A 20472-nucleotide genomic window follows, 5' to 3' on the forward strand; every position below is an offset into this window, starting at 1 on the left:
TCAGTTAATATTTACTTGCCTTGTGCCTTGTCATTTCTGATTTCATTTTGCAAAGTTTATTTTTATTCTTTTAAATTTTTTTTATTTTTCCTGGTAGTCTTTATGAAATTTGTTTGTGTAAAATTACTGTAACAATATTACTTTAGAGTATTATTATTTTGAAGTATACCTCTCTGTTGATTTTGCTGACATTTTTGAAATCATTCACCTTTTTGTGACTGATATTCCGGATGTACATGAAAATATATTTTTCCACTTTACCTTGTATGTTTTAAATTATTTCTTATATTGTTGTCATTGTTGGAGTCTTTTTTTTTTTTCTTGGTAGCTAGGAGATGCAAAGAGGAAACCCTCTGGAAGCTTTAAGTACATAGTGGGTGCAGTCTTTTCCAGGACCTGGTCCTTAGAAATTTATGTTCACAAAAGTGATTCTTTTAAAAAATCAACTTTCTTTCAAGAGATTACTGAGAAATCAGAAATGTCAATTTATTATTAAAAAGAAGATACTAACTAATAAATAAACCAGCATGAACTTATCAAGAAGTCTGTGTGGATTTAGAACACAGATCACAGACTGTTGAATGATAATGATGCAAATGCTGATTACCATTTATTGAATTCCACTGGAGAGGTCTGTCTTCTGGATATTACTAGGTCTCTTACAAATGTTCTTACTCATTAGTTTTACTTTTCTTAGACTTTTTTCTCTACTGTTTGTTAGGACACTCACCTGAAACTTGTTACAATAAGGAGATTACAGCTTTCTTTATAGCAGTCACTGAGGTTGCACTGTGCTCAATTAAGTTTGAATTTAGTTTTCAAAATATCGATCAGCATCATATGTATAAATAAATCTCTCTTAGTGTGGGTTACTTTTGTCTGTGAATATTTATTCAGTTTATGTTGAGACTTATAGTTTAAATTTAAGAAGATAGTATTTTCTGACCTTATTTTCCAATTTTGACATTTTGTCTAATTTATAATCTATTGTCTCTTACATATTAATAACTTACTTTCAGCAGTGCATGGCACAGTCCTTTTTGGAAATTATTGTAATATGTAGTGTGGGCTATTTCCAGAAGTATCTACCACCACTACCTGTTTACACGTGGCTTCTATGTGGGTGAATTAGTTTGAAATTCCCATTGAAGGCAGCCTCCAAGGGTTAAAAAGTCACAGTAAGACAACCTGTGGCCCTGTACTCTAAAGGAGGGATGGGAAAGTATACTGTATTTATATTGGAGACGTTGGAAGGATTTGCAGACCTTTGTTTTACTCATTCCTCCAGTTACATCTTAGCCCTTAGTCCTTGTCATAGTAGTTTCACTTGCTGCCAGACACACATCCCTCACAACATATACACAAGCTTCGTGTCTAGACTGTCACCTTGATTTTATTTATTTTACCCTAGGCACAGATCTGACCCTAGCTATATTGCCTTTGATACTTAAAGTAAATTTAAGATTCTGCTTCTGTTATTTTAATTCATTCTAGGCCCTATACCTCTGGACCTAAGTGTCTACTCTGTGAGGTATGTAGTTTAGCTAAAATAAAATGAATGCCATAGATCATAATATATTTGAAAGCATCTTGTATTTGGATTTGACTCCAAACACTTCATTATATTTTGTTAATGCTAGCATGTAATAAATACTGTGATAACTTAAAATCTGCTTAGTTTCATACTTTTTATGATTCTAAAGGGCTCTTATAAAAATGAAATCAAAGAAAAGCATAATTTACATATATGAGGTTTCCTTAATGTCTTCTTAATGAAGTTGAAATCATTTATATTTAATTTATTCTCTTTTAGTATTGTGCTTCTGCTAAGCCAAAAACAGGCACTTGAAGAACTGAAACAGTCAGTCCAGCAGCTGAGATGCACTGAAGCAAAGTTTTCAGCACAGAAGGAATTACTAGAGCAAAAAGTGCAAGAAAATGACGGGAAAGAGCCACCTCCAGTAGTAAATTATGAAGAAGATGCACGATCAGTTACATCTATGGTAAGCTAAAGAATAATCCAATGAGAAACTTGGGAGAGTAGTGTCTAGGTAATAAGTGAATACAAAAATTATTCCAATTTGCTATAACAAATTATTACTCTTGTTAATATGCAGGTCCTATTAAACTTGTTTGTAAATGCAAAATAGACTTGTCAGTCACCTCAGGTCACCTGGAGAGCACTTTCAGGAACCACCTGTAGAGTCAGAGGAAAAAGTTCTTCTCTTGCCTTCAAAACTGAAAGGAAAGACTGCAGTTGTTTTTATTCCTGGGAGACAGCAGGAAGGTAGGGTCTTATTCTTAAGAGAGAAGTAAGCAATAAGAAGAAAGCTATTTATTAATTTTTTTCTTCTTAAGTAAAGTAGAATCTTATTTATCTGAGATTGCTGGTGTATTTATTGCTTTTAAAATACAAAATATTGATTTAGTTTAAGAAGTTTTTTTCTGCTCATAAATGTGATCCTTAAACTACAATAAATACATTCAAATTCACCAACTTGAAATTCAACTTTATTTCATAGTTTTATTAACTGTTTAAGAATGCCTAGTATAAAGTCTTTCTTCTTCTCTCCTTTCCTTTCCTCTCCTCTCCTTTCTTCTCTTCTTTGCTCCCCTCTCTCCTCTTCCTTTCTCTCCTCTCCTTTCCTTTCCTTCCTCTTTCCTCTCTCCTTTCTCCTTCTTCCTTTCTTTCCCTCCCTTCCCCTCCCCTTCCTCCCTTCCCTCCCTTCCCCTCCCCTTCCTCCCTTCCCTTCCCTTCCCTTCCCTTCCCTTGCCTTCCCTTCCCTTCCCTCTCTTCCCCTCCCCTCCCTTCCCCTCCCCTTCCTCCCTTCCCTTCCCTTCCCTTCCCTCCCTTCCCCTCCCCTCCCCTCCCTTCCCCTCCCCTTTCCTTCCTTCCTTCCTTTCTTTTTCTTTTTCTTTCCTTTCTCTTTCTCTTTCTTTCCTTTCTCTTTCTCTCTTCCTCTTTCTTTTCTCTCTCTTCCTCTTTCTTTATCTTTCCTTTTTCTATTATCTACCTATTGATCTATCTATCTATGTATGTTGGTGGTTCTCACCCCCCGCCACACACATACCTGGGACATTTGGTAGTATCTCCAGACACTGTGATTGTCATAACCAGATCTAGTGGGTAGAGATTGGTGATGCTGGTAAACCTCTTAGAATGCACAGAACAGCCCCTCCCTTCACACTCCCAGCACAAAATTATCCAGGCTAAAATGTCAAAAGTGCCAAGGTTAAAAAAGTCTGAGCTACATCCTTGGCATTTCCTGTGGGTAACTTACAGAACTATTATAGTTATGCTATAGCTGATATTTTAGTAATTTTTACTTTATGTTGTTCTAAATAGTATGATTTGATTAAGTGGATTCATATGTCTCCATAGCAAAAAAAAAAAAAAAAGACCGTATCTGAGAATACGGTAAATGTAGAAATGAATATGAAGTATTTAAACAATTGTGGTTATTACTATTACTATTAAATATTAAAATTAAACTATTGTGGTTGTTAGTAATATTGAGCCATATTAATCTACACATCACTTTGTGAATTGTGAATTATGAATCCTTGCACTCTTTCACTGTCCTAGCTATGAGGATCTCAGCACATGTACCAAGGACCCTATTAAATTCCCTTTCTTGCTTCATGATTCTTGATAAGTATCTGGCATATGTGTTCTTTCAAAGGAACTTTTGAAATGTTTTCCTTTTGTTTGGCTTTGGTATATCTTATCTAGTAAATCTTTTGTTCACTGAGTGTGGTTTATAATATTTCCCTGTTACCATGATGTTGTGGAATTGGTTATTTAAAGGCTTGGCTGGGCGTGGTGGCTCACGCCTGTAATCCCAGCACCCTGGGAGGCCGAGGTGGGTGGATCACAAGGTCAGGAGATCGAGACCATCCTGGCCAACATGGTGAAACCCTGTCTCTATTAAAATACAAACAAAAAAATTAGCTGGGTGTGGTGGTGTGTGCCTGTAATCCCAGCTACTCAGGAGGCTGAGGTGGGAGAATCATTTGAACCTGGGAGGTGGAGGTTGCAGTGAGCCGAGGTCGTGCCACTGCATTCCAGCCTGGTGACAGGGCAAGACTCCATCTCAAAAAAAAAAAAAAAAAAAAAAAAATTCTGATCATCTGGAGTTTAATATTTCATAATCATTGAAGAAAAGTTTTGTTTAACTAATGAATAAATAATGTTTCTGAGGTAGTGTATAGTGTAGTTTAAGAGAATGAATTGCCTTCCGGCACCTTCAAGTTCTGCTCTCGTGTCCATTAATTCAATGGTGATAATACTTAATATATTTTTACAAGATGGTGCTGCATATTTCATTTTATCAAATTTATTTTAAATTGTTGAAATACTAATTATAAATTAGATCTTACCTATTTGCTGAAGCAATGCTTTTAGTCATTAAGGATTTTTTTGTAAAATAATACTATAATATATGTAGTTTAAAGCAATAAATTAATATTTTACAAATAAGACAGGGCATTCTTACAAATTAATGCCAGTTAATGAGATTTTACAGCATTTTTTCAGAACAATTAGAAATCTTTACAATGCCCAATTCCTAAAACTTAAGAATACATCTACATGTATCAGTGAAATCTTTGCGTAATTCAGTTTTTCAATTAATAATTAGAATATTACTTTTCAGTTTACTTGGAAACGAAAACAATCAAAGCTTTAAATGATTTTGTCCCCAAATGACTGTTTAAGCATTGCTTTATGAATAATGTTACAAGAAAAGCCTGGAATTCACATAAGTGGTTCTATTGGTATTTTCTCTTTATAAATTGTATTGTTATAAATGGTATACAATTTCAATAAGAGACTTATTTGAATATTGGAAGAATTGGAAGAACTCAAAATTAAACTATTGTATCATGGAAAATTGTGAAAATTTGTGTAAATATTATTTGAGAGCAGGAGAGACAATGAATTAGCTCCATGATCTTAGTTAATGGCAGTGTTACTGAAAATACCGACTCTTCGGTGGTGAATGCTTCTGTGGAAGAGTGCTTTAAGGAACTGTACCATTGAAATGTGCCATGCATTGGGTATTCTTATAAAGGTTCCAAATGATCAAATGTATAATCAGGGTTGGGGTTGTATAGTCAGGTTCTTAGTGTTTGATGTTTATTTTGTCTTAGTCTTGATGTTTATTTTAGCTCTATGAGTCAATGAGAGTTAAAGCTCATTGTTACAGTTTAAACGTTTGCTCTCTCCAAAACTCATGTGGAAATTTAATTGCCATTGTAAGAGTGTTAAGAGGTGGGACCTTTGAGAGGTGATTAGGTCAGGAGGGCTTCATCCTTGTGGATGTAATTAATGTCTTTATAAAAGAGGGAGTTTGGCTCCCCTTTACCTCTTTGCCCGCCTCCCCACCCCCGCCATGTGAAACCAAAGGATTCTTTTCCTTTGGAGGATGCAGTCTTCAGTGGTCCATCTTGGAATTGGAGATTGGGCTCTTTTCAGATGCCAGGTCTGCTAGCACCTTGATCTTGGACTTCCCGAAACTGTGAAAAATGAATTTCTTTCTTTTTTTTTTCCTTCACAACTATGCTAATGAGGAAAGCTGTGGTTATGCTAGATAAGTATGATGAATTAAGTAAGAGAGGGGAAGAGGAGTGAAGATGCATATAAGAAAGTGATTATAATGATTAAAGAATTAAAGCTGTGTAATAAAGACAGAGGCCATCAAGAGAGGAATGGAGTATAAGGAAAAGTGCTTTGAGGAGATAGGTTGTTAAATCAGGTGATTATGGCATAATAGGTTAGATAATAGAATCTTAAAATTTTGGAATTTCTTCTAGCCAGTGACAGTAAGCAGAATCAGAAATAAAAGTGAAGCATCTTCAATGGCACACCTGTAAGGGAATATAACAAATAATAATCACTTTGTGTCTACCACAGAAATAAAACCCTGCCATTTTATAAACCTTAATATTATTTAAAAAATAATTTTGGTAGACTGGATGTAGTGGCTCACACCTGTAATGTCAGCATTTTGGGAGGCTGAAGTGAGTTTACTGCTTGAGTTCAGGAGTTTGAGACCAGCCTGGGCAACATGGCAAAACCTTGTCTCTACAAATATATAAAAATTAGTCGGGTGTGACAGATATATAAAAATTAGTCGGGTGTGGTGGCACATGCCTATAATGCTAACTACTCAGGAGATTGAGGTAAAAGGATTGTTTAAGCTGTGTAGTTTGAGACTGCAGTGTTCCACGATTGTGCCACTGCACTTCAGCCTGGGTGACAGAGTGAGAGCCAGTCTCAAAATAAAATAAAAATAATTTTGGTCTATTAGTAGAGTAACCTTTAAAAACCATAAATCACAGTTTTACCTTATTTGCAAAGGTTCACTCTACTTTTCTGAACTTAACAGAGTGTTTCTAAGGCTTAGGATAACATTGGAAAGATTAGTCTTTTCTGTTATACCATCAAGCTTATAGACTACCGGAGGGGAATAAATTCATTTGAACTTTGGCAGTACTCTATTAAAGAGGAAAAAAACGGGCTATAAGAATACACATCTTTAGAGCATTTAGAGATAATATCTATGGGACCATTATAATTACAAAAGGAGAAGTACAATGATAATTTATGGAAGGTTTTCCTAGCAATGTTAGTCATATTTATTTTGCTAGGCTGGCAGTAGTACTAGTCTGAGTTTTGTTGTATTGATTTGATTCGTTAGATTAGATCTTTATTTTCTCTGTGTATTTCCCATTAGTTTGTGGGATGTTAAGAAGTGTACCATGGAGAAGTGAGTTGCAGAATTTGAGTCATGTTGGGTGAAGCCAAAAGAAACAGTAATATTGACTGCAGGAACTTTCTAAGCCTTTAATATTAAATGTCCAGGGGGGAAATAGTATATGGGATGCAGTGTTTCTGAAAATATTGTCCCAATTCCCTTTCAATGAGCCTCCTGGGAGGACCATAGTGTAATGGAGCATACTTTGGGAAATGCTTAGCTAGAAGATAAATTCTTTCTTATTGAATTGGGATAATGACAGATTAAATGTCTAATAATTCTGAAGAATTTTGAATTGCTTATGTGTTCTTGAATTTAAGGATTATTTTATATAATAGTTCAATTCTAGCTCTTTGGGGTAGAAGAATCTACCTTCTGGAGCAAATTAGGAGGGTGAACTCTGTTGACTCACAGTGATGAGAATATCAAAATTTTCTAATCTCCAGGTAAACATCAGCTGCTTTCTTATTATATTTGTTTATTAAGAGACATGTTCTTCATTCTTTTTTTAGTTATCTAGTTGTAAGAACATAATAAATATTCAATTAGTATATGCTGAATTAAATAATTGGACTTTGTTTTCACTTCAGAATAATCTGGTTATTTAACTTTATGACAATATATGCTTTGGACCAAACATATAATAATTTTTGTTGAAAGAATCTCCCTTATATGTCAGATATGTCTAGAATTTATGGCATCATAAAATGAATTTCTACTTTATAAATGTAATTAGCTAGTCTGTATGATAATTGCCTTTGTTTCTGAAATTGCACATTTTGTTTAAGCCCTTTTGCTAGACCAACACACAACATAGATTTTTCTTCTCTGCACATGTTACTTAGTTTTGCTTAATTGAGCAGCAGTATCAGTAAAATCCTATTTTGTTACATTTTCAACCAACAACACATTTAATTTGTTGGCTAAAAATTGTCAGGCCAGTCGTGGTGGTTTGCGCCTGTAATCCTAGCACTTTGGGAGGCTGAGGCCCGTGGATCACTTGAGGTCAGGAGTTCGAGACCAGCCTGACCAACATGGCGAAACCCTGTCTCTACTAAAAATACAAAGATTAGCCAGACATGGTTAAGATCCCTTAACCTTTCTGAGTTTTCTTTTCCATAGAGGGAGGAAACAAATATATACCTCTTTTGCCTTACAGGATTTCTGTGACACTGAAATGAGATAATGTGTATAAACATATTTTGTATATTATAAAATCCTGTAGAAAAATATCAGCTTCTATTTCAGTTTTTCTAAGAATGTACCTTAGTTTACAGGTAAATTAATTGATATTCACTGAGTTCTTAAGTATGAATTGTAGATTTTCTGTAGGATTATTTTACATATTTCTTATTCTTAAAGGAAAAACCTTAATTTCTTTGGATAGGTAGTACATGCACATTTACATGGGTCTAAGTGTCCTTTCTTAGTGTCCCAGTTCTCTTCCTTAGAGGTAATCTTCCAGAAGTGTTGTATGCAAATAAAAACACAAGTGTAAATGATATGCCTGCTGTTCTTTTTACACAAGTGTTACAGCATACAACAGTATTGTTCTGTATCTTGCTTTTTTACTTAATGCATCTTAGGTATCATTTTATAATAGTGAATGTACAGTTACTTCAGTTTTTTTTCATTTATCCATTCAAAAAGCAAATATTTATTGAATGTCAGGTGTCAGGTATCATTTTAGGTTTTGGGCATACAGTAGTGAACAAAATAGAATTTGTTTTCACTGTTATGGGCCTTTTACTCTAATTGGAGGGGACAGTGAATAAACAAACAAATAAATACATAGTATGTCACATGGTGGTAAATTCTTTTGAAAAAAAGCAAGATTGGGGGCAATAAGGCAACGAGTGCTGGGAGTTATTTTTATACATAGCGTGGTTAAGGAAGGATTCCTTGATAAAGTGGCATATGTGCAGATATCTGGAAGAACTGAGAGAGCAAATGAGACTGCTTGGGGTGAGAATATTTCAGGCAGTGGGAAGAGCAGATGAAAGGAGGAACCAAAAGGAAGCCAGTGTAGCTGAAGAGAGAGAAAGTAATAGGAGATAGGGTCTGAGAAGTAATGGGCAGTTAGATCATAAAGTCATACAGACCCATGTAGGACTTCAGTGCTAATTCATAGAGAAATTAGAAATCATTGAGCGTTCTGAGTGAGGGAGTGACATTTTTACATGGTTTTCAATTTTTTTGTTGTAAAAACATCTTCAGTGAAAATCCTTGTAGTACTATTGTGTGTAGTTTATGTGTAAGATATATTTTAGGTTTTGTTCAGCTTATATAGGTTTAGATTTTACTGTCAAAATAGTTGAAAAGTTTCTGAACCTGAGAACAATGTCAGTTATAGATATTAATTACAACATTAATATTTCAGTTTTGTAGATTAGTAAATTTTTGCTTCCAGCTTTTCTGTGGCATGAATTTTACCATGCTGAACTTCAGTGTCTTAATAAACCATTACTATTATTAAATTCTTCTATGGCTCTGACACCTAAAGTATATTTACAGTTGTATGTTATACTGTATATAAATTTGATATATAAATTTCTAACTTATAAAACAGGTAAGCTAGGAGGTGATTATGATTATAATCATTTTCCAAAGGATTCAGGTCAAGAATCCATTCATCAATAGCCATTTTTCTTTGGCTCATATAAATGAAGTCATTTCATATCACGTTAGCCAATGGATGATGCCAGAAACACTCTTTTTCATTAGGCCACAGTATCTTCAGTATCAGGAGAGAAAAAACAATGCTTAAACTTTCAAAGTGTTTTTTAGCTTATATTTTAACTGTTATCTGTGTTCATATTCATATGAAGTTGATATATAGGCCAAAATGAAGTAAATAAAAATTAGATTTTCCATTTGGTTTTGGAAAAACTATATATATATATTTCAAATTTATCTTTTAGATTATGAATTTCTTAATTTCTTAGCATAAACTAACTGGCCAGGGGTGAACTAGCCCTAGAAGGATATAATAAAAGGAGAGAGAAGATAAAGTTAGGTAAGAATTAAATATCTACTATGATTAATGCAAATAAAAAGAATTCCTCAGATTTATTTATTCAGTCACTTGGGATTCAACAGTGCTTAATGATTACTTACCACAGGATTGTTATGTAATGGGGTTTTGTGGGAAAGGTGGGTCAAAGAGATTTAGAAGCTGTTACAGGATTTGGTCGGAGACATGAAGCACAAGTAATTGATTTAACAGTTAATTGAAAGTTGGCTGAATTTTGACTTGTATGTATTTATACATTAAAACATTTTTTAAACTTGTGTTTAGCAGTACCTATATATATACTCAGTAAATGTTTATAGATGAAATGAATAGGTACAGAATTTCAAAAGCAGGTTAAAATTGATGTAACTCGATTTTTAAAATGGTTTAAATGTTAAAATTGTTTTCATCAAGTATTTCCCACTTTATTAATAAGTAATTGTGGCAATGGTATTCTAACAGGGTGAAAAAATCTGGAGTAGTTACAGAGATAATGACTAATGAGTGGTTGTGATAGAATCTTTGCTCTAGGGAGAGCCCCAGCTATAGAGCCAGACTTCTTTGGTTTGAGTCTTTGCCTCACCACTTAAGTAAGTGCAGGGTATAAGCCAAGTTATGGGACTTTTTCTGTCCCCATTTCCCAGTGTGTAAAATGAGATTACTGAGTTACCCACTCTTGGGTTTGTTGCAGGAATAGTTAAGTTTATACATTTAAAGCATGCAGAACAGTGCTTGTCACTTAGTAAACTAGTATTGTCTAATATTTGATCATTTGATGAAACATCACAGAAACAATAATAAGTTAATGTGTGTGCTTACTTTTTTGCTGGTCTTTTCCCCCTGTTCTTGATGTTATTTTTTCATTAAGCATAAATCCTTCCTTTTAAAAATGCAAACTATTAATTTTTAGATGATAGGTAAGCATGTTTGTGATCTACTCTTCTCTGTACTTGAAATATTGTTGTCTTTTAGCCACAATAGATTGGAAAACATTTTTTAAAAAACTGTCATGTAATTAACTTACGACTTATGCATTACCTTTATAATAGCCCTTTTATGACGTTATTAGAGTTGATCAGCTAATTTTTCAAATATTTTTAGTGTTACTAGTTTATTAGAAGTCTGCTTTTTTCCTTTCTCATACATTATTAAAGTTTGTGTTTAAATTTTTACATGATGCAATTTTTATAAAAAATAGTACATAATCCCATTATTTTAATGTTACTTTTATAGTTTAATTTGAATGAAAGAAAAAAATTCCTAAGTACAATTATATCTTAAGATTATTCATTACTAAAATAATATATATATATGTTTAAATTTGTTGTTGTGGAAAATAACAGCTTTTGATACTCATAATACCTCCTTTTAACAATTCTCCTTTCTGCCATCTTATGCAATACCATGATTTTATTCATTCTACCAGTTGAAACCTGTTTTTTCCATTTCCTTTGGTCCCTTTCTCTCAGTATTGTTCAAAGGCTATCTTTCTAACAGTGGTGTAGGGTGGAAAAAATTGTGGGAATTGGAGTCACATTATCCTGGGTTTAATTGCCTTTAGGTGGATTTTCACCTGCTAAACTACAATGTCTTCATTGGTAAAATCTAATTAATAATATACACTTCATAGGATTGTTGGATGAATTTATGAATGAATGTAAAAACAATATACAGCTCCAGATACAATTAGGAAGGTGCTTAATGCACATTTGGTTTTTGTTCTTTTTCTTTCCCCTTTTTCTCCATTTCCTTTTTCCCTCTTTTTTTGTCTCTTCCACCTTTTTCTCCCTCCCCTGCCTTCTCATTAAACACAATTAGCCAACTTCTTTTTTTTTTTTTTTTTTTTTTTTTTGAGATGGAGTCTCACTCTGTTGCCCAGACTGGAGTGCAGTGGCGCGATCTCGGTTCACTGAAACCTCTGCCTCCTGGGTTCAAGCAATTCTTGGGCTCAGCCTTCCGAGTAGCTGGGATTACAGGTGCCGCCACCACACCCAGCTAATTTTTTTGTATTTTTGATAGAGACGGAGTTTTATCATCTTGTCCAGGCTGGTCTTGAGCTCCTGACTTAGGGATCCACCCGCCTCGGCCTCCCAAAGTGCTGGGATTATAGGAATGAGCCCCTGTGTCCGGCCACAGTTAACCAACTTCTATAAGTATCTAGTGCCATGGATGTAGATAACCTGGAGTGGTAGACAGAGTCTCTGCACTCTTAGATCTACATTCAGCAAGCAGAAAATTGCAATAAACAAATGATTAACAAGAAAACATCAGATAGAACTAAGTACTCTGATGAAATTGATCATTAATATTCCTTAGGCTTCAGTATTTAACACTCAGTCTTCAGTTTGTTTTCTTTTCTTTGTATTCAGGTATCGGTGGATTTTTTTTTCTTTTGTCATGATTTAGACGTCAATTGATTGACACCCAAATGTACATTTTCGAGAAAATTGAGAATACTGGAATACCACTCCAGATAAAGACAAAAAATGAAAGCAGAGAGAAAGTTAAGTGATTTAAGCAAGTTCATGCAGAAAAGGTTAAATGTAGTAAAACATTTTAGTTTATTGAGAACAATTTCATTATTATTTATATACCAATTAGATTTTCTTCCTTTGATTTTCATTTTTAGATTAACTGTTTACCTGATAGAGGTAGTATTACCTGGCATTCATTTTGTGTTAATTAAAAAACAAAAACTTTGGACTATGATGATGTAGCTTAATGCGGATATATTGTTTGAGAAACTGAACAGAAATTTAATTACCGGAAAAAGGAATAAAAGATATTTAAATGCATGGCTAATTTGCTGTAATAACTGTTAAAAAATTTTTTAAAAACCTTTTTCCTTCCCTTACATTGCTATAACGAAATAATAGCTGTTAAGAATGAAATTGCTAAAGAAATTTCTATTCATAGATTAATAGTTCTTTTTTCTGCCTATACAGTAGTTTTTGGGTGCTCATTAAAAAATATTAATAAATCAATCAAAAGTAATTACTTGGCATATAAACCATCCCATAACATGTTCAAGTCATTTTGTTACGATTTTTAAAAATAATTTCATTTTCTTCAACCTGAAAAAAGTCATTCCAACCTATACAATTTGGTTGCTAATCTCTGTATTAAATTGTATAGTATTTGTTTTAAAATTTGTATTTGCTGAGGCAGGAGAATGCTGTGAACCCGGGAGGCGGAGCTTGCAGTGAGCCGAGATCGCGCCATTGCACTCTAGCCTGGGCGACTGACCCAGACTCCGTCTAAAAAAAAAAAAAAAAAAAATTTATATTTGAAGGCCAGGTGTGGTGGCTGGCTCATGCCTGTAATCTCTGTACTTTCAGAGGCCAAGGTGGGTGGATCGCTTGAGCTCAGAAGTTCTAGACTAGCCTGGGCAACATGGAGAAACCCTGTATCTACAAAAAGTAAAAAATTAGCTGGGTGTGGTGGCACGTGCCTGTAGTCCTCAGGAGACTAAGGTGGGACGATGGCTTGAGCCCAGGAGGCAGAGGTTGCAGTGAGCCAAGATGACACCACTGTTCTCCGGCCTGGGCAACAGAACCAGACCCTGTCTTAGAAAACAAACAAAACAATTATGTTTGAAGATGTTCTATCTGGCAGCTTAATTGTGGGTAGATTTTTGACAATGTATGTAGTGAAGGATTTATATGTTTTTGTCTCCAAAATCTTGTGTCTTGAATTTTAATAATTATTTTATGACATTAATTTCTTTAACTGAAAGTTTTTATAAAGAGAATGTGTGAATGTTATGATTTATTGCTTCATTTGGTACCAGATGAATTTTAAATCCTTTTTTTATTATAGTATTGTGCAGAAAGTTGTTTCTCATTATACATATTTAAAAGCTTAAGGATCCACTGTTAATTTTTTAAATCATCGGTTTACTTCGCAAATCACAGATGGAGGATGTGATCTGAAACTAAGGAAAGGTTTTCTCTATCACGGTGTATCTAGAGATCTTTGAGAGTAGAGGCTAAGTTTTCTTGAAAATTCTCAAGGTTGTGTAAAAAAATCATTTGTTCCTTGGAAGGAGAACCAACTCATTCCAAAAGTATCAGTTACACTTCTATTCTATATTTAACTATATGGTATATGTTGTCAGAGGACTGTAAGAAGAATATAAACAAATTCAGATGTTTAAATCTGCCTTCTTTTTGAAACTTGAATTAATGCTGTCATACTGGTGATGTTAGAAAAAAAACATTTGAACAGCTAGAAGGGTACCACATAGTTAAGAAACAATCTTCGGAGAGACTAATAGAGAAGAATACTTCGGGGAAGTAAACTCCAATGTATATGTATTTATATATGTATCATATATATACTTATATATAAATAAAATAATATTTTGAGGAAAACAAAACTTTTTATGTTGGATAAATATCAATTTTGATTTTAAACTTGTGCTACATAAAGAGGAAATTTCAGATGTATTAAATACTCAAATATTTTTAAAAGTCCACAAAACTACTAGAAGAAAATATTACTGAACATTTTCCTATGTTGGAAAATAAACTGAATTAAAATGCAGGATGAAAACTGGGAATAATATGTACTGCTCTTGTGACAAAGTATTAATGTTTGTAAATATATAAGTAGATCATCCAAATTGGTTTAGAAAAAAGTAATGCACCAATTAAAAATGGACAAAGATTATGAATAAGATATTCATAATAGATTAAATGTAAATTTTTGTAAGATATTTAAAAACTTTTCAACCCACTAGTAATGAAAATAATGATTAAGAAATGCAATTAGAAAATAATGAACTGTTAAACTTGTCTATCATCATCTACAGTGGCTTCCTTCCAACCTGTTCTCTAGTCTAGCCAAAATTATCTTTTAAAATTTCACATCAGCCAGTCTGGTTATAGTGGTCCCAACAAGAATGGATACAATGGCTTTTTATGACTTTCAGGCAAAACACCAAATTTCTTGACCACACTTAGCATAATTTCCCTATTCTTTGGAAGGCTTTTACTTTTTTTAAAAAAAAGGTTTGTTTAAAAATTTAATTCCATTTTAGATTCAGGAGGTATATGTGCAGGTTTGTTACATGAATATATTGTATAATGGTGGGGTTTGGGCTTCTAGTATACCCATCACCCAAATAGTGAACATTGTACCACATAGGTAATTTTCAACCCCCTCCGCTTCTCCCACTTCGCCCTTTAGGAGTCCCCAGTGTCTATTATTTTCAGCTTTATGTCCAATATACCCATTATTTAGCCCCTGCTTATAAGTGAGAACATACGGTATTTGATTTTCTATTTCTGAGTTTTTTCACTTAGGATGATGGATCATGGCCTCCAGCTCCATCTAGTTGCTGCAAAGGACATTATTTCATTATTTTTTATGGCTGCATAGTATTCCATAGTGTATATATACCACATTTCCTTTATCCAATCAACTATTGGTGGATATTTAGGTTGATTCCGTGACTTTGCTATTGTAAAGAGTATTACAATAAACATATGAGTGTAGGTGTCTTTTTGATATAATGATTTTTTTTTCTTTTGAGTAGATACCCAGTAGTGGGATTACTGGGTCAAATAGTAGTAGTTCTATTTTTAGTTCTTTGAAAAATTCTCCATGTTGTTTTCCATAGAAGTTTAACTAATTTACATTCCCACCAACAGTGCATAACATTTTCTTTTCACCACATCCGCACTAGCATCTGTTGTTTTTTGACTTTTTCAAAATAGCCATTCTGACTGACGTAAAATGATATCTCATTGTGGTTTTAATTTGCATTTCTCTGATGATTAGTGATGTTGAGCTTTTTTTCATATATTTCTTGGTCATGTGTATGTCTTCTTTTGAGAAATGTGTGTTCATGTCATTTGCCCACTTTTTAATGGAGTTGTTCATTTTTTTCTTGTGTTGTTTCAGTTCCCTATAGATTCTGGATATTAGTACTTTGTTAGAGTCATAACTTGCAAATATTTTCTCCTATTCTGTAGATTGTGTGTTTGTTCTGTTGATTATTTATTTTGATGTATAAAAACTTTCTAGTTTAAGTCTCATTTATCTATGTTTGTTTTTGTTGCATTTGCTTTTGGGGTTGTTGTCATAAATTCTTCGTGTAGGCCAATGTCTGGAAGAGTGTTTCTTAGGTTTTCTTCTGGAATTTTTATAGTTTCAGGTTTACGTTTGAGTCTTTAATCCATCTCGAGTTAATTTTTGTATATGGTGAGAGATAGGGGTCTAGTTTTATTCTTTTGCATATTGCTAGCCAATTTTCAGAGCACCATTTATTGGATAGGGTAGCCTTTCCTCACTGTGTTTATTTTTGTGAACTTTGTCAAAGGTCAGTTGGTTGTAGGTAGGTGGGTTTTTTTCTGGGTTCTCTGTTCTGTTTCATTGATCTGATCTGTGTCTATATTTGTACAAGTATCATGCAGTTTTAGTTATGATATGGTTTGGCTGTGTCCCCACCCAAATCTCATCTTGAATTGTAGCTCCCACAATTCCCACGTGTTGTGGCAGGTACCTGGTTGGAGATAATTGAATCATGAGGGCAGTTTCCCCTATACTGTTCTTGTGATAGTGAATAATTGTTACAGGATCTGATGGTTTTATAAGGGGTTTCCTCTTTTGCTTGGCTCTCATTCTCTCGTCTGCTGCCATGTAAGAAGTGCCTTTCGCCTTCTGCCTTCCACCATAATTGTGAGGCCTCCTCAGCCACTTGGAACTGTGAGTAAAGCCTCTTTTTCTTCATAAATTACCCAGTCTCAGGTATGTCTTTATTAGCAGTGTGAAAACGGACTAATACAAGTTACTATAGCCTTGTAGTATAATTTGAAGTCAGGTAATATGATGCCTCCAGATTTGTTGTTTTTGCTTAGGATTAAACAACAAATTTCTTTAAGTGACCTGCCTAAAGGGTTTACCTTGTCTGGCTCCTACCATGGACTTTTTTTGTTTTTTCTTGGGACAGAGTCTCGCTCTTGTCACCCAGGCTGGAGTGCAGTGGCACAATCTTGGCTCACTGCAACCTCTGTCTCCCAGGTTCAAGAGATTCTCATGCCTCAGCCTCTCAAGTAGCTGGGATTACAGGTGCCCACCACCAAGCCTGGCTAATTTTTGTATTTTTAGTAGAGATGGGGTTTCGCCATGTTGGCCAGGCTGGTTTCGAACTCTGACCTCAGGTGATCCACCTGCCTCGACCTTCTAAAGTGCTGAGATTGACTACAGGTGTGAGCCACTGTGTGTGGCCCTATGAACTCTTACTAATCTGAATGGATACTGGTTGTAATCACAGACATGACGCTATGAAAGAAGAGCAAAACAAGAAAGGAAGATATAAGGATTGAAGTCCTGGGAAAAAATTTTGGGGGGTATTACCTGGGCTGGTTGTATCAATTCAGTTATGAACAAGTGTAGTTGGAGTAAGTAGCTATCAAGTGTGGTCTGAAATCTTACAAGTGAAGAAATTCTGACTGGTAAGTTCCAAGTTAAAAATGGTAGAATGAGTTACTGAAGTTGAGCCTGGATGAGTACTCTTGGAGATGAAGCCATCCAAGGAACTTTGAGGCCTTGGGTGTAAGAATCATTTATGATAATGTTGGGGGTTGAGCTGGAAAGAAAATAATCTTAAGCTACTTGCCAAATACAAATACCTCAGTAAATGAGAGGGAGTGTCTGAGAGGTAGATGAGAGTATTGAGAATGTAAATATCCACAAATGGTTTCATTTATGCTATTATTATACCTACTGCATCTCTTATAATTATTTTCTATATAAACTTTTACTGCTTAACGCAGTACCTGGCAAAGAGTAGGTACTCGATAAATTTTTTTTTGAACGTGCTTGATATTGCAAAATGAAACCATCAGCATTTAGGTTGCAGTTTTTAGTTAAATGTGTGACTCACTCTACATATTCCTTGTATATAAATACCAAACAAAAACAAAACACTCAGCTAATGTATAGGTGTAAATTAGTCTAATATCTGTGCGATAAAGTAATAAACTCATAATTCTGACAGAAAGGAAAGGATGCAGAGTGATAGTCTTGACTAACATAGCTATCATTTATAGATAGGCAAAGTAGAAATTTGGCATACTGTGTTATTTAAGCAGGGCCAGAATGAACTATGTCCTCTAAAATATCTTAGCCACAACCACTACTTTGGAAAGCCTATTGGGCAGTGTCTACTAAAGAAGGAAATGTGTACACCCTGTGACTCAGTATATCTGCTCCTGGATATATACTCAATAGAAATACATACATATGCTCTCAAAAAGGCATGTACAAGAATATTCACAGGAGCACCATTTATAATGACCCCAGCTAGAAACTGTCCAGATGTCAGTCAACAGTAGAATACATAAATTGTGGGATACTTACCCAATGAGATACTCCGCAGTAATGAAAATGAACAGATTACAACTACATACAGCAGTGTGGCTGAATCTTACAAAAATAATGCTAAGTGAAAAGACACCAGACATTACATATTCTGTGATTCCATTTATATGGAGCTCAAAAAAATGTAAAAGTAATCAATGACATTCGAAGTTAGAATAGTGGTTCCCCTTGGTAGGGTGGGTGTAGTGACTGAAAGGGGCCACACAAGACACTTCTAGAGTATAGACAGTGACTTGTTTCTTGATCTGTGTTCTGGTTACAGGGACTTTTTCAATCTGCAAAAATTTATAACCTGCACACTTTTGATTTGTAAACTTTGCTATATTCATCTTGTACTTCAATGAAAAAACTTAGAAAAAAATTGTTCTAACTTAGCATAGGACCAAAATGAAAGCATGCTTAACTTGTCTCTCTCTCTCTCTGTGTGTGTGTGTGTGTGTGTGTGTGTGTGTGTGTGTGTGTGTGTGTGTTAGATTGTGTGTTGAGCTTTCTATGGCTATCTTTTCAGAATTATCTGGGAGAAGGAGGAACTTTTTAAACTATATATGCCATACTTAACTTTTCTCTGTTACCCACTCTCTAACCATTATTATTATGTTTCTTCTATGGACTATGTACCTCTTATTCTTTCTCTTTTACTGAGAAACTATAGTTCGCTATTATTTTTGATAACAAAGTGTTGTATTCTTCAGATCTCTTGTGGTTGAAAAATAATGACTATTGGGCAAAGGATTTTTGTCTTAAAGATCCTTATTAAATTCTGAATGCCTCTTGGAGAAGTAGCATGTTAAGCATCATCAGACATTAATATGTACCTCAATTCAGAGGCTTGAGGAATGCAGGAGCGGTGAAATCAGCATGGAAGTAGATAGCACAAGCATGTGAAATGATACTTTGAAGTAGTCTTTATTCTGATAGGCAGGCTAGTGAGGGGCATAGTGCTGGAAGGGAAGGTGAAAAGTTGCTGACGATTAATTTAGCCCATTTCACAAATTTGTGTAAGCCTAGCTCTTCCCTTTTCAAAAGTAATTTAGGTTAAGATAAGTATATAGGAAAAAATAATTTAGAATAGAGGAGAAGGCTTGGGAAAAGCTCTCGAAATTTTGGAAAGAAGAACTCATTTCTTTTCTGTAGTATAGCCAGGAATGGTGGTGGCTACAGGGTTTAGCAAGGACAAGGAGGATATGGGTTAGGCATGTAACTTGGAAGGAGTTGAAGTAAAGTAGGATATGGATTATGAAAGACACCTGGTTTCAGAAGTCAGTGAACAAAGGACTAAGAAGGTTAGGTAGAGATGGAATCCAGTTGGTAAGAAAAAGCTTTAGTTGTCTTTTGAGAGATTTGGTTAACCTAAGAGTCTCCAGAACCTTAGTCATTACAAATAGCTACTTTTGGCCCGGCCCAGTGGCTCATGCCTGTAATCCCAGCACTTTGGGAGGCTGAGGCAGTTGGATCACCTGAGGTCAGGAGTTTGAGACCAGCCTGGCCAACGTGGTGAAATCCCATCTCTACTAAAAATACAAAAATTAGCCAGGCGTGGTGGTGGCACCTGTAATCCCAGCTACTCGAGAGGCTGAGGCAGGAGAAACGCTTGAACCCAGGAGGCAGAGAATGCATGAGCCGAGATTGCCCCATCAATCAAAATTGACACTCCATCTCAAAACAAAAACAAAAACAAAAAACAAATAACTACTTTCTGAAACTCTGGTAGTTAGATGGCTCTTGTTTGTTTCTTTATAATAAGGCACAGTTTTTATGGAGCCTGAGCGTTGTTCTTATTCCACAAAGGACTTTTTTTTTTTTTTTGGCAAGAGGATAAATTACTCTGTCCTAATTAAAATTTAATTTTGATGGGAACTCTTTTCTTTCCGCCAGTTTTTTGTTGCTAAGGCCATTAAGGAAGAATTAAGAAAGAGGGAAAAGGAGATATGTGTCAGAAGAAAGGTAGCAAAAGAAACAGGTGAGGGAAGGAAGAAGATCAGTAAAGAAAGGTGAGGAAGATGAAAGGTAAAGAACAGAAGAGAAAGAAAATACAGGAATGAGAGGCAGATAAAAGGACAAACAAAAAGGGAGTAGGAAAAAGGAGATGAAGAAGAGGGTCTGAGTAAGAAAAGCTTTTCATTCCCTCTTCTTTCACTTTTCCCATACTCCCCTGCTTGACACAGGGTACTATGATATGACCCACTTCCCTCTTCTCTCCTGCTTTACTCTCCAGGTTTCCATTTTTATTGACTACTGGCTTGTGAACTTTTCCTCTGTTTCTTTTTTAAACTGGAGCTGTACAAGGTAAGAATTCATAGACAAAAGGCATTG

The 20472-nt window shown here is 34.8% G+C and overlaps 1 protein-coding gene across 9 annotated transcripts in view; it reads left to right on the top strand.

Moving 5' to 3' along the window:
- Positions 1 to 20472, top strand: part of FER (FER tyrosine kinase) — a 448497-nt gene that overhangs the window by 147945 nt on the left and 280080 nt on the right. For 7 of the 9 annotated variants that reach the window (XM_055387411.2, XM_055387413.2, XM_055387409.2 and 4 more), the window contains one exon: positions 1814 to 2003. In XM_055387411.2, the coding sequence (XP_055243386.1) occupies positions 1814 to 2003 (190 nt within the window). Of the gene's footprint in view, positions 1 to 1813; positions 2004 to 2117; positions 2289 to 20472 lie in introns of those variants that run through there. The other 2 variants (XR_008679968.2, XM_055387419.2) reach the window with 2 other exon arrangements.

Source organism: Gorilla gorilla, chromosome 4 (genome assembly GCF_029281585.2).
Source record: "Gorilla gorilla gorilla isolate KB3781 chromosome 4, NHGRI_mGorGor1-v2.1_pri, whole genome shotgun sequence".
Taxonomy (NCBI): Eukaryota; Metazoa; Chordata; class Mammalia; order Primates; family Hominidae; genus Gorilla; species Gorilla gorilla.